General features: G+C 42.9%; 2 protein-coding genes across 10 annotated transcripts in view; both read left to right on the top strand.

Annotated features, from left to right (window-relative positions):
- LOC103784642 (zinc finger protein 562) overlaps positions 1–13310 on the top strand; it is a 34804-nt gene extending 21494 nt beyond the window's left edge. For 6 of the 9 annotated variants that reach the window (XM_063599844.1, XM_063599848.1, XM_063599847.1 and 3 more), the window contains 3 exons: positions 761–887; positions 2250–2356; positions 5011–13310. In XM_063599844.1, the coding sequence (XP_063455914.1) occupies positions 761–887; positions 2250–2356; positions 5011–5943 (1167 nt within the window). In that variant the 3' untranslated portion in view covers positions 5944–13310. The remainder of the gene's footprint in view (positions 1–760; positions 888–2249; positions 2357–5010) is intronic. The other 3 variants (XM_063599849.1, XM_063599850.1, XM_063599843.1) reach the window with 1 other exon arrangement.
- The window catches only part of LOC103784643 (zinc finger protein 561), a 49814-nt gene continuing 41799 nt past the window's right edge, over positions 5862–13876 (top strand). Inside the window, exon 1 of the mRNA XM_055103420.2 lies at positions 5862–5939. The gene's annotated coding sequence lies outside the window, so the exon portion shown is untranslated. The remainder of the gene's footprint in view (positions 5940–13876) is intronic.

Below are 13876 nucleotides of genomic sequence, written 5' to 3'. Positions count from 1 at the left end.
GAGATTGAAGCTGCAGTAAGCAGCGATTGTGCCTTGGTGACACAGTGGGACCCTGTCTTTATATATAAATAAATAAAAAGATTGGATAGATAGATAGATGCTAGATAGATAGATAGATGCTAGATAGATAAAAATTAATGTTTAGGAAGTACTGCTCTAATCAAAAATTAAAATTAAAAAAATATTTAAAAATTAAAAATAAATAGATCAGACAAAAAAGATTTAAAAATTTTTTTAAAAAGTACTGTTCGGATGGGCGTGGTGTCTCACACCTATAATCCCAGCACCTTGGGAGGCTGAGGTGGGCCGATCACATGAGGTCAGAAGTTTGAGACCATCCTGGCCAACATGGTGAAACCCCTTTTCTACTAAAAATACAAAAATTATCCAGGCGTGATGTTGCATGCCTGTAATCCCATCTACTTGGGAGGCTGAGGCATGAGAATCACTTGAACTTAGGAGGTGGAGGTTGCAGTGAGCCGAGATCGTGCCATTGCACTCCAGCCTGGGCAAAAAGAGCAAAACTCTGTCACAAAAAGAAAGAAAGAAAGAAAAAAAGTGCTGTTTAAGGCATATGCCTGTAGGAGGTCAACCTTGATTGTTTAGACACAAGAGCTCCTGAGACATTAAACCCTGGAGTAGATCATGGGAGACTTGAGAACCACGTATAAGTGAGTATAAGGTTCCCCTTTCCTCATTCTCCAGTGAATATTGGTGGAAGTGTTCATTGGCTCAAACCAGCATGTGTTTGATGACTTAGGATTCAGTGACGTTTGATGATGTGGCTGTGGAGTTCACCCCAGAGGAGTGGGCTTTACTGGACACAACTCAGAAATACCTCTACAGAGATGTGATGCTGGAGAACTACATGAACCTGGCCTCTGTGGGTAAGAGTAACATCACTTTGCTTGGCATGGTGGCCTGCACCTGTAGTCCCAGATGCTTGGGAGGCTGAGGTGGGAGAATCGCTGGAGCCTGGGAGTTTGATACTAGCATGGGCAACATTGTGAAACCTCATCTCTAAAAAAAATCCTAAGAATAAAGACTAGGCCGGTCACGGAGGTTCACGCCTGTAATCCCAGCACTTTGGAAGGCTGAGGCAGGCAGATCACAAGGTCAGGAAATCAAGACCAGCCTGGCTAACACGGTGAAACCCTGTCTCTACTAAAAATGCAAAAAAATTAGCCAGGCATGGTGGCACATGCCTGTAGTCCCAGTTACTCGGGAGGCTGAGGCAGTAGAATCGCTTGAACCCAGGAGGCGGAGGTTGCAGTGAGCCGAGATTGTGCCACTGCACTCCAGCCTGGTGACAGAGTGGGACTTTGACTCAAAAAAAAAAAAAAAAGATTTTTAAAGATCCACTTTGCCTGAGAAGATTTAAGCTATTTTTCTCAGAATTTCAGATATCTCTGACTTTTACTTTCCATCTAGTCAAACAAAACTACCAGTTCTGTTTTTTTTGTTTGTTTGTTTTGGTTTTGGCTTTTTTGGTTTTTTTTTTTTTTTTTGAGGGAGTCTCACTCTGTCACCCAGGCTGGGGTGCAGTGGCAGGATCTCTGCTCACTGAAAGCTCTGCCTCCCGGGTTCTTGCCATTCTCCTGCCTCAGCTTCCCGAAGCTGTTCTGTTTTTTTGTTAAGTTTATCATTTTGATATATGCTCTTTATCCTGATCTTTCCTGCTTTCCTTTCCTGATACTTTTCTCTTCCTGTTCCCCATCAGTTGTAATTTTCACAGAAGCAGTTTGTTATAAACTATCTAAACACATCAGTTGTGTAATAAACCCCACATCCTTATAGCCAAATTTTTGACATACCAAAATCCTCAAGGTTCTCTTGTTTTATTTTCTTTTTCTTTTTTTTTTTTTGAGATGGAGTCTCGTTCTGTCACCCAGGCTGGAGTGCAGTGGTGTGATTTCAGCTCACTGCAACCGCTGCCTCTGGGGTTCAAGTGATTCCCCTGCCTCAGCCTCCTGAGTAGCTGGGACTACAGGCACATGCCAACGCGCCCGGCTAATATATATATATATATATATTTGTATTTTACTAGAGAGAGGGTTTCACCATTTTGGTCAGGATGGTCTTGATCTCCTGACTTCGTGATCCACCCACCTCAGCCTCCCAAAGTCCTGGGATTACAGGCCTGAGTCACCGTGCCTGGCCTGTGGCTTTTATTTTCATACTGTGTTTAATTTGAAAACAAGGACAAATGACTAATTTTAAACTAACACATTTCTTCTCTAAACCCTTAGATTTCTTTTTCTGCTTAACTTCAGAATGGGAAATACAACCTAGAACCAAACGGTCATCACTTCAGCAGGGTTTTTTGAAGAATCAAATATTCACTGGGATACAAATGGTAAGATTCATGAGGGATATTTATTTTTTTCTTCTGTTTTTTGAGACGGAGTCTTGCTCTGCCAGGCTGAAGTGCAGTGGCACCATCTCAGCTCACCGCAACCTCCAACTCCCAGGTTCAAGTGATTCTCTTGCCTCAGCCTCCCGAGTAGCTGGGACTACAGGCACCCACCACCATGCCCAGCTAATTTATTGTATTTATAGTAGAGACAGGGTTTCACTATGTTAGCCAGGATGGTCTTGATCTCCTGACCTCGTGATCCATCTGCCTCGACCTCCCAAAGTGCTGGGATTACAGGTGTGAGCCACTGTGTCAGGCCATGAGGGATATTTCTTAATTTCCTCTCTCAGAAAAGATTGAGAATTCCATTCTAAAAAATCAGCCCAGTTAGTGGTGTGGTTTACAGCTGTAATCCCAGCTACTTAGGAGGCTGAGGTGGGATCATCATTTGAGCCCAGGAATTCAAGACCAGCCTAGGCAGTATAGCAATATACCATCTCTGATTTTAAAAAGAGGCTGGATGTGGTGGCTCATGCCTGTAATCCCAACACTTTAGGAGGCAAAGATAGGTGGATCACTTGAGGTCAGGAGTTTGAGACAGGCCTGGCCAACATGGTGAAAACTCTGTCTCTACTAAAAATACAAAATTAGCTGTGTGTGGTGGTGGGCACCTGTTATCCTAGTTACTCGGGAGGCTGAGGCAGGACAATCGCTTACCCAGAGGCCAAGGTTGCTGAGTGAGCCAGCACTGCACCACTGCATTCCAGCTTAGATGACCAAGTGAGACTCCATCTAAAAAAAAAAAAAGAAAGAAAGAAAAGAAAGTGAGTCCTGTAATCCCAGCACTTTGGGATGTGGAGGTGTGTGGATCACTTGAGGTTAGCACTTTGAGACCAGCCTGACCAACATGGTGAAACTCTGTCTCTACTAAAAATACAAAATTAGCCAGGTGTGGTGGCGGGCACCTGTAATCCCATTTACACGGGAGGCTGAGGCAGAATTGCTTAAACACGGGAGGTGGAGTTGGCATGAAAAAGAAACAGCACAAATGAGAGATACTTGAGAGAGAAGTAGCCTGTACCCTTGAGGGAGCAGGGTCTCTGGAGAGATAGTCTGAATGTGATGAATTTTCTGATGTTCCATACCTGTATAACTTGTCACTGAAAAATACCGACAAGTACATATTCCCACATATGTAACTAGACATTGAGGATTTAAAGTTTCATGAAAATCTGCACAATTTGGCTGGGTGCAATGGCTGACACCTGCAATCCCAGCACTTTGGGAAGCTGAGGCAGGAGAATTAGCTTGAGTCTAGGAGATCAAGACCAGCCTGGGCAACAGGGAGACTCTGTCTCTACAAAAAAAATAAAAAAATTAGCCGGGCACGTTGGCATGCACCTGTAATCCAGGCTCCTCAGGAGACTGAGGCAGGACGATGGCTTGAGCCTGGGAGTTTAAGGCTGCAGTGAGCTGTGATTGTGCCATGGTACCCAGCCTGGGTGACAGAGTGAGACCCTGTCTCAAACCACCCCCAACAATCAAAAAAAGACAGTTTTTTTTTTGAACAATTAGAGCCAGTGGCAGAGAATTCTGGCAAGAAATCAAAAGGGTAGGAAATGAAACCATGGAAGAAATATTGTAAAAATTATGGTTATCAAAGTAGGCTGACTTGGTAGCTCATGGCTGTAATCCCAGCAGTTTGGGAGGCTGAGACGGGGGTTTCTTGAAGAGTTTGAGACCAGCCTAGGCTACATACCAAGACCTTGTCTTTATAAAAATAAATTGAGGCTGGGCGCAGTGCCTCATGCCTGTAATTCCAGCACTTTGGGAGGCCTAGGCGGGCGGATGAGAAGGTCAGGAGTTTGAGAACACCCTGGCTAACATGATGAAGTCCCATCTGTAGGAAAAATACAAAAATTAGCTGGGTCTGGTTGCACATGCTAGTTGGCAGGCTGAGGCAGAAGAACCGCTTGAACCCAGGAGGCGGAGGTTGCAGTGAGCCGAAATCGTGACACTGCACTCCAGCCAAAGTGAGACTCCATCTCAAAAATAAATAAAATAAAATAAATAAATAAATCAAAAAATTGGATGATGCATGCCTCTAGTCCTAGCTACACAGCTTTTAGCTAGGATGATCACTTGAACCCAGCCAGGCGTTTGAGGTTACAGTGAGCCATGATCACTGCAGTGCACTATAGACCAGGCAATGGAGCAAAACCCCAGCTCTGAAAAAAGTAAAACATGTTGTGCATGGTGGGTCACGCCTGTAATCTTACCACTTTGGGAGGCCAAGACAGGCAGTTCACCTGAACTCAGGAGTTTGAGACCAGCCTGGGCAACTTGGCAAAACCCGTGTCTACAAAAAAAGTAGAAAAACTCCCCAGTGCAGTAGTGCACACCTGTATTTCCAGCTACTCGGGAGGCTGAGGCAGGAGAATCACTTGAGCCTGGGAGGTGAAGGTTGCAGTTAGCAGAGATTGTGCCACTGCACTGTAGACTGGGAGACAGAACAAGACTGTCTCAAAAAAAAAAAAAAAAAAAAAAATTAAACATTAAAAAGTAATTGTCATCAAAATAATGTTTCTGTGTTCAGATGGGTGAAATCTCTTAATATGTCTGAAAACATTTTAAATCCTTTATCCCCTCATCAGCAGACAAGAAGCTACAGTGGATGGAAACTCTGTGAGAATTGTGGAGAGGTCTTCAGTGAACAGTTTTGCCTTAAGACACACATGAGAGCTCAGAATGGAGGGAACACTTTTGAGGGTAATTGTTATGGAAAAGACATCCTCAGTGTGCACAAGGAAGCCTCTATTGGACAAGAACTTTCCAAATTTAATCCATGTGGAAAAGTCTTCACCTTAACTCCAGGCCTTGCTGTGCATCTTGAAATTCTCAATGGAAGACAACCCTACAAATGTAAGGAATGTGGAAAAGGCTTTAAGTATTTTGCAAGCCTTGATAATCACATGGGAATCCACATTGGAGAGAAACTCTGTGAATTTCAGGAATGTGAGAGAGCCATCACAACTTCCTCACACTTAAAGCAGTGTGTAGCAGTTCATACTGGAAAGAAATCCGAAAAGACTAAGAACTGTGGGAAATCCTTCACTAATTTTTCTCAACTTTCTGCACATGCAAAAACTCATAAAGGAGAGAAGTCCTTTGAATGTAAAGAATGTGGAAGATCCTTTAGAAATTCCTCATCCTTTAATGTTCACATTCAAATTCACACTGGAATAAAACCACACAAATGTACGGAATGTGGGAAAGCCTTCACTAGATCAACTCACCTTACTCAACATGTAAGAACTCACACTGGAATAAAACCCTATGAATGTAAGGAATGTGGCCAAGCCTTCACTCAGTACACGGGCCTTGCTATACACATACGAAATCACACTGGAGAGAAACCCTATCAGTGTAAGGAATGTGGGAAAGCCTTCAATAGATCTTCAACGCTTACTCAACATAGAAGAATTCACACAGGAGAGAAGCCTTATGAATGTGTTGAATGTGGGAAGACCTTCATTACTTCTTCCCATCGTAGTAAACATTTGAAAACTCACAGTGGAGAAAGGTAAATGCAAGATATGTGGGAAAGAATTTCTGTATTCCTCACCCCACCTGTGAACTCCTACCAGAGAGAAACCTTTTGTATGTAAAGAATTTGGGAAAGCATTTGCTCTTTCCTCATGCCTAAGTATGCATGAAAGAATTCACACTGGGGAGAAATACTATGAATGTAAGGATATGAGTGTTGTTACCATTTAGCCCATTGGTTGCCATCTTTAATTATTGGCAGTGCAAAGATCATCAGATTAGTCCTAAATGCCTTTTGGAGGTTGTAATGGCTCACAGATTGGCCTTAGATGCATCCCGAGGGTCTGAAATTAAACCTACAGGTTCTGAATACAACTTCATGGTTCCCTGAGTCTGGGCATCTGTGAAGAAGGGTCATGGATGCTGAGGTCAGTACTGCAGGCTGCCTCACCTTGGTGATTAGATTCCTAAGATCATAGCATTAACAGGTTCTGTACGAGATAAATCATGCAGATTGATCCCAGCCCCTGTTGGTTAGTGGCTGCCAGTGTGGCACATTCATGTCAAAATTTACCAGAAGCCAAGATGATGTAGGCCCCAGAGGTGGATTGTTAAAAAGATGCTCCTCCAAGGTTCTCTTCTGTTCCCATGGATCCTGCAGAGCATGTCAGGAGTGAAACCATCCATAACTGCCAGTGCCCTTTCACAGCTGATTATTTCTGTGTCCCCTTCTTGTAAAATAAGAAGTGTGACAACCTTGACTGTTCTGTTCTGTCTTCTCTGTCCATTTTAGGTGGCACAATGTAAGTGGCAGTGTCTCTTCTAGTATAATCCAGTCTCTCTTCTCACTTCTGTTAAGATGGCTGATATAGTCCATGAATCCCACTCATGATCTCTTTATCAAATGATTGTTCAGCCACACTTTGAGGATTCTCTTCAGTACAAGTTTTCTAATTTTTGCAGTATGGATAGGCTGAGAATTTTCCAAATCTCCAAGTTCTGGTTCCTTTTTCCTTAACAATTTCTTCTGCAATTCAGGTCTCCTTTTGCATTTTTGCCGAGACCAGCTGGGTCGTGGAGACCCTAACCCAGTGGCTCTAGAGGAATTAAGACAAAGACACAGAAATATAGTGCAGAGTGGGAATCGGGGCTCACAGCCTTCAGAGCTGAGCTTGAACAGAGTTTGACCCACATATTTATTGACAGTAAGCCTGTGATAAACATTATTTCTATAGATTATAGATCAGCTAAAAGTATTCCTTACTAGAAAGAAAGGGACAGGCTCTGGCTTGTTATCTGCAACAGGAATATGTCCTTAAGGCACAAATCACTCATGCTATTGTTTGTGGTTTAGGAATGCCTTGAGCAGTTTTCCAGTTTTCCGCCCTGGGTGGGCCAGGTGTTGCTTGCCCTCATTCCGGTAAACCAGCAATCTCCAGCATGGGCGTCATAGCCATCATGAGCATGTCACAGTGCTGCAGAGATTTTGTTTATGGCCAGTTTCTCATGGCCTGTTTATGGCCAGATTTGGGGGGCCTGTTCCCAGCACATTTTCCTGTAAGCACTCAGGAATAATGAAGCTTCCTGTGTCCTTTAACACTTTAATTACAGATCTTAGTGATACATACCATTTTATCTCTCTCAAGCTCCACCTTCCATAAAATGCTAGAATACAGTTCTGCCAAGTTCTTCACCACTTTATATCAAGGGTTGTCTTTTCTTCATTTCCCAATAGCATGTTCCTCATTCCCCAATGACACCTCACCAGAATCACCCTTACCAACCTTATTTCCAGCTTGCACATCAGAATTTTTCCAGCCTCTACTCATTTGTCAGTTTCAAAGCTGCTTCACATTTTTAGTTTGTTTGTTTTTAATTGCAGTACCTCACTTCTCAGTACCAATATCTGCCTTAGTCAGCTCAGACAACCATAACAGAATACCGCAGACCAAATGGCTTAGAAATTAATTTAATTTTAAATCAATGAGGTTAAAAACACAGGATTTTTTTTTTTTTTTTTTTTTTTTTGAGACGGAGTCTCGCTCTGTCGCCCAGGCTGGAGTGCAGTGGCGCGATCTCGGCTCACTGCAAGCTCCGCCTCCCGGGTTCACGCCATTCTCCTGCCTCAGCCTCCCGAGTAGCTGGGACTACAGGCGCCCGCCATCACGCCCGGCTAATTTTTTGTATTTTTAGTAGAGACGGGGTTTCACCGTGTTAGCCAGGATGGTCTCGATCTCCTGACCTCGTGATCCGCCCGCCTCGGCCTCCCAAAGTGCTGGGATTACAGGCGTGAGCCACCGCGCCCGGCCTTTTTTTTTTTTTTTTTGAGATGGAGTTTTGCTCTTGTTGCCCAGGCTGGAGTGCAATGGTATGATCTTGGCTCACCGCAACCTCCACCTCCCGAGTTCCAGTGATTCTCCTGCCTCACCCTCAGTAGCTGGGATTATTGGAATGCACCACAAACCTTAGCTAAGTTTGTATTTTTAGTAGAGACAGGGTTTCTCCATGTTGGTCAGGCTGATCTCCATGTTGGTCAGATCTGACCTCTGGTGATCCACCTGCCTTGGCCTTCCAAAGTGCTGGGATTACAGGCCTGAGCCACCGTATCTGGCCCAAAACACAAATTTATATTCTCACATATCTGGAGGCTGGAAGTCTGAGATCAGAGTGCCAGCATGGTCAACCTCTAGTGAGAGCTCTCTTCCTGGCATGTAAGTGCCCACTTCCTCATGTCTTCACACGATGGAGACCAACAAATAGGTCGGTCGGTCTCCCCCCTACCCGCCCCCTTCTCTTTTCACATACAGTCACATTGAGGTTTGGAACTTCATATGAAATTTGGGGGGTCACTGTGTGTGTGTATATATATATATATGTATACCTAACTCCTAAAGTGGAACAGTAAGAGTCATTATTTATAGATTATCTGATTCTCTATGTGGAAAGAGAAAAGAATCATATTAAGTACTTTGGACTGAACAATGACCCCCAAAATTCGTATGATGATGAAGCTCTCTCTAAATATTTTCTTGCTTTACTGGACTGATTTTAACCCACTGCACAACACCAACTAAAAGTAGTAATACCAGCATACTTGTCTTTGCAGTTCTGGTGAGATATGCACTCTATTTTGTTCGTTTGGCTGTAGGCTTTTATTTCTTTTTTATTTTTTGAAGAGGCTATGTCCTGTCAGGGGACCAGCCCCGATATTCAGATAGGTTCTTTTCTATTTTCCCTAAGTGTCAGCCAACTTGAGAAATAAAGGGACAGAGTACAAAAGAGAGAAATTTTAAAGCTGGGTGTCCAGGGCAGACATCACATGTTGGTAGGTTCCGTGATGCCCCACAAGCCGCAAAAACCAGCAAGTTTTTATTAGGGATTTTCAAAAGGGGAGGGAGTGTGCAAATAGGTGTGGGTCACAGACATCAAGTACTTTACAAGGTAATAGAATATCACAAGGCAAGTGGAGGCAGGGCGAGATCACAGGACCAAGGTGAAATTAAAATTGCGAATGAAGTTTTGGGCACCATTGTCATTGATAACATCTTATCAGGAGACGGTTTTGAGATCAACTGGTCTGACTAAAATTTATTAGGTGGGAATTTCCTCTTCCTAATAAGCCTGGGAGTGCTGTGGGAGACTGGGGTCTATTTCACCCCTGCAGTCTCGACCGTAAGACGGCTATGCCCAGGGGGGCCAGTTCAGAGACCCACTCCCAGGTGTGCATTCTCTTTCTCAAGGATGTTCCTTGCTGAGAAAAAGAATTCAGTGATATTTCTCCCATTTGCTTGTGAAAGAAGAGAAATGTGGCTTTGTTCCACCCGGCTCACCAGCGGTCAGAGTTTAAGGTTATCTCTCTTGTTTCCTAAACATTGCTGTTATCCTGTTCTTTTTTCAAGGTGCCCAGATTTCATATTGCTCAAACACACATGCTGTATAATTTGTGCAGTTAATGCAATTATTACAGGGTCCTGAGGTAATATACATCCTCCTCAGCTGACAGGATTGAGAGATTAAAGTAAAGACAGGCACAGGAAATCACAAGGGTATTGACTGGGGAAGTGATAAGTGTCCATGAAATCTTTACAATTTATGTTTAGAGATTGCAGTAAAGACAGGCATAAGAAATTATAAAAGTATTAATTTGGGGAACTAATAAATGTCCATGAAACCTTCACAATCCATGTTTTTCTGCCATGGCTTCAGCCAGTCCCCCCGTTTGGGGTCCCTGACTTCCTGCAACAATGTCCTGCAGGAAAAGTTTTTTCTTTATATCCAGTTTTTACATGATGAATTATTTCCCAATATTTCATAGTTTATGAGGCTGAATTCCTCTTGAATTTATTAAATGCTTCCTTCACATCCTCTGTGATGATCATGTTTATTTACTGATAAAACTCAATACCTAGAACTGCACCTAGCTCATGATGGTACCTAATAAATACTTCAATGAAATGATGTGGTGATGCATGCCTATAGTTTTAGCTACTTGGGAGGGTGGCCTGAGCCCAGAGGTTCTAGACCAGCTTAGGCAACATAGCAAGACCCCATCTCAAAAAAAAAACAAAAAACAAAAAACTTGAAGAAGTGAATGCATGGAAAGGCGCTTTTCTAAAACAAATGTGGTCAGGCTGGGTGTGGGGGCTTATGCCTGTAATCCCAGCAATTTGGGAGGTGGGGGTGGGCAGATCATTTGAGGTCAAGAGTTCGAGACCAGCCCAGCCAACATGGTGAAACCCCATCTCTACTAACAATACAAAAATTAGCTGGGTGTGGTGATGTGCACCTGTAATCCCAGCTACTTGGGAGGCTGAAGCAGGAGAATCACTTGAACCTGGGAGGTGGAGGTTGCATTGAGCCAAGATTGCACCACTGCACTCCATGCTGGGTGACAGGGTGTGACTCTGCCAAAAATAAATAAACTAAATTAAATAAATGTGGTATTTGTATTTATTGCTTTTCCAATGTTACATCAACCTTGTATTCCTGGATAAGCTCGACTGTGACATAATGGATCACTTAAAAATACTTCATGACCTTTACTAATATGTTATGGAGCTATGTTTGAATAACATTGTGATTTTTTTAAAATTGTCCCTTAATGATATTTGTATATAATGACTGTCATATACTGTAGTGGGGCATGTTCCTACTATTTCTAAATTCTTAATCTATAAGAGTCATCTAGGTTGGGAATAGTGGCTCAGGCCTGTAATCCCAGCACTTTTGGAGGCTGAGGCAAAAAGATCCCTTGAGCCAAGGAGTTCAAACCAGCCTGGGCAACATAGCGAGACCACATCTCTATTTAAAAATACTACAAGATATTTTCATTTTTTTGGTTTTTTTTTTGTTTTTGAGTTGGTGTTTGTTTCTTTGTTTTTGAGTTGGTGTTTCACTCATTGCCCAGGCTGGAGTGCAATGGTGCGATCTCAACTTACTGCAAATTCCACCTCCTGGGTTCCAGTGGTTCTCCTGCCTCAGCCTCCCGAGTAGCTGGGATTACAGGCAGCCTCCACCTTGCCTGGCTGATTTTTGTATTTTTAGTAGAGACGGTTTCATCAAGTTGGCCAGGCTGGTCTCAAACTCCTGACCTCAGGTGATCTGCATGCCTCATACTCCCAAAGTACTGGGATTACAGGCGCAAGCCACCGTGCCCGGCCAATACTGCAAAATATTTTAAAAAGTTAAAATTACCTCTTCTGGCTGGTCATAGTGGCTCACACTTTTAATCCCAGCACACTGGGAAGTTCAGTCAGAAGGATTCCTTGAGGCCAGGAGTTCAAGATCAGTCTGGGCAACACAGACCCCATATCTCCAAAAAAATAAAAATAAATAAATAAAACAGTTATCAGGCTGGGAGTGGTGGCTCATGCCTGTAATCCCACCACTTTGGGAGGCTGAGGCAGGCAGATCACGAGGTCAAGAGATCAAGACCATCCTGGCCAACATGTTGAAACCCTGTCTTTACTAAAAATACAAAAATTAGCTGGGCATGGTGTTGTGCCCCTGTAATCCCAGCTACTCAGGAGGCTGAGGCAGGAGAATCTCTTGAACCCCTGAAGTGGAGATTTCAATGAGCCTAGATCACACCACTGCACTCCAGCCTGACGACAGAGCGAGAATCTGTCTCAAAAAAAAAAAAAAAAAAAAGACAACTAGGTCGGGCACGGTGCTTCACGCCTTTAATCACAGCACTTTGGGAGGTCAAGGCAGGGGGTCACCTGAGGTCAGGAGGTCGAGACCAGCCTGGCCAATGCGGTGAAACTTTTGTCTCTACTAAAAATTCAAAAAATAAAATTAGCCAGGTGAGTTGGTGGGCGCCTGTAATCCCAGCCGCTTGGGAGGCTGAGGCAGGAGAATTGCTTGAATCTGGGAGGCGAAGGTTGCAGTGAGTTGAGTTCTTGCCACTGCACTCCAGCCTGGGTGACAAGAGCAAAACTCCATCTCATAAAAAAAAAAAAAAAAGACAACTAAGGCTTGCATAAGTATTTTGAGAATATTCTTCTAGGCATGTTTTTATTTCCAAATGTGTAGCAAAAATTTATACTTCTTATATTTTTCATTTTTGCTGGTTGTATAACTTCAGTCTCCTTTTGCATTTTGGAATAACTTATTAATTGTGCATTCTTTCCCTTTTCTTGTGTTAATCTTGGTAGAGAGTACCCAGGTTTATGAATTCTTTCAGATATTTGGCTTGAAAAACTACACTATTTCTTGCATGTTTTCTGTTCCACTAATTCTGTTAGATATTTATATAGTTACATCAGCTTGATTTTCCTCTACTTCTTAGTCTTTCTGTATGCTTTTTTAAAAAAATGTGTCTTTTTATACATACTTTAGCTGGAGTTTTAAAAAATCTGTATACCACTGGGCATAGTGGCTGATGCCTGTAATCACAGCACTTTGGGAGGCCAAGGCAGGTGGATCACCTGAGGTCAGGAGTTCGAGACCAGCCTGACCAACACTGAGAAACCCCATCTCTACTAAAAATACAAAATTAGCTGTGCCTAGTGGTGCATGCCTGTAATGCCAGCTACTCGGGAGGCTGAGGCAGGAGAATCATTTGAACCCGGGAGGCAGAGGTTGCAGTGAGCCAAGATCATGCCATTGCACTGCAGCCTGGGCAACAAGAGTGAAACTCTGTCACAAAAAAAAAAAAAAGAAAAAGAAAAAAGAATACTTGAATAATACCAATTAACAATCCTTTTATGTTGCACATTTAGTGCCTGACATTTAATTAGTAATAATTTGGATTAATTTCTAGCATCTAATTTTTTCTGTTTGTTTCATTGTGGTCCCCTCTTTGTACTGATGTGTATTGATCATACCTTTAATTTATTTTATTCTTGATGTTTGAAATTTGTATGTTACTTTTCGTTGTTACCATAAATAACAATTTTAAATATAAGTCTTCCTTAATACCTTTTCTTTCTAACTAAGTGCACTACACTGTTTGAATAAAGTTATTCCCATATACACTTACTACACTTGGAGAGAGACCCAGAAGGAAGTGCATTGTCACACAAGCTATTAGACAGATCTGGTGGCAGAAAGAATAGGCTCCTTGACAGAGGCCCAGTGACACCCTGTGGTAGATTACAGATGTCTTGAGATTACTCTCTGAAGGTGCAATCTCTCTCCTTTCCTTTTTATGTGAGCCAGTCCTTGCTTTGACCAGTAGAAACCAGCACAACTTTGGTTTGCAAGTCCATCCTCAAGAGGCTTCTGCTAATTAAGTAGCTGCTGTTTTCAGCTAGTAATTTTTGTGGCTGTTTATTACACAGTAAAGGCCAACTGATACACATACCCCTTTGCCCACAAGCCAATAAACTGTGGTTCTTCAGGACCCATTGGGAAATCCTCCAGAACCAGGCCCACTCGTGTTAGCAGTAAAGAATTCTGGGCCAGGCACAGTGGCTCATGCCTTTAAACCCAGCACTTTGGGAGGCTGAGATGGTTGGATCACGAGGCCAA

Source organism: Pan paniscus, chromosome 20 (genome assembly GCF_029289425.2).
Source record: "Pan paniscus chromosome 20, NHGRI_mPanPan1-v2.0_pri, whole genome shotgun sequence".
Taxonomy (NCBI): Eukaryota; Metazoa; Chordata; class Mammalia; order Primates; family Hominidae; genus Pan; species Pan paniscus.
The sequence above is the reverse complement of the archived record's forward strand: the minus strand, read 5'-3'. Positions and strand labels throughout refer to the sequence as shown.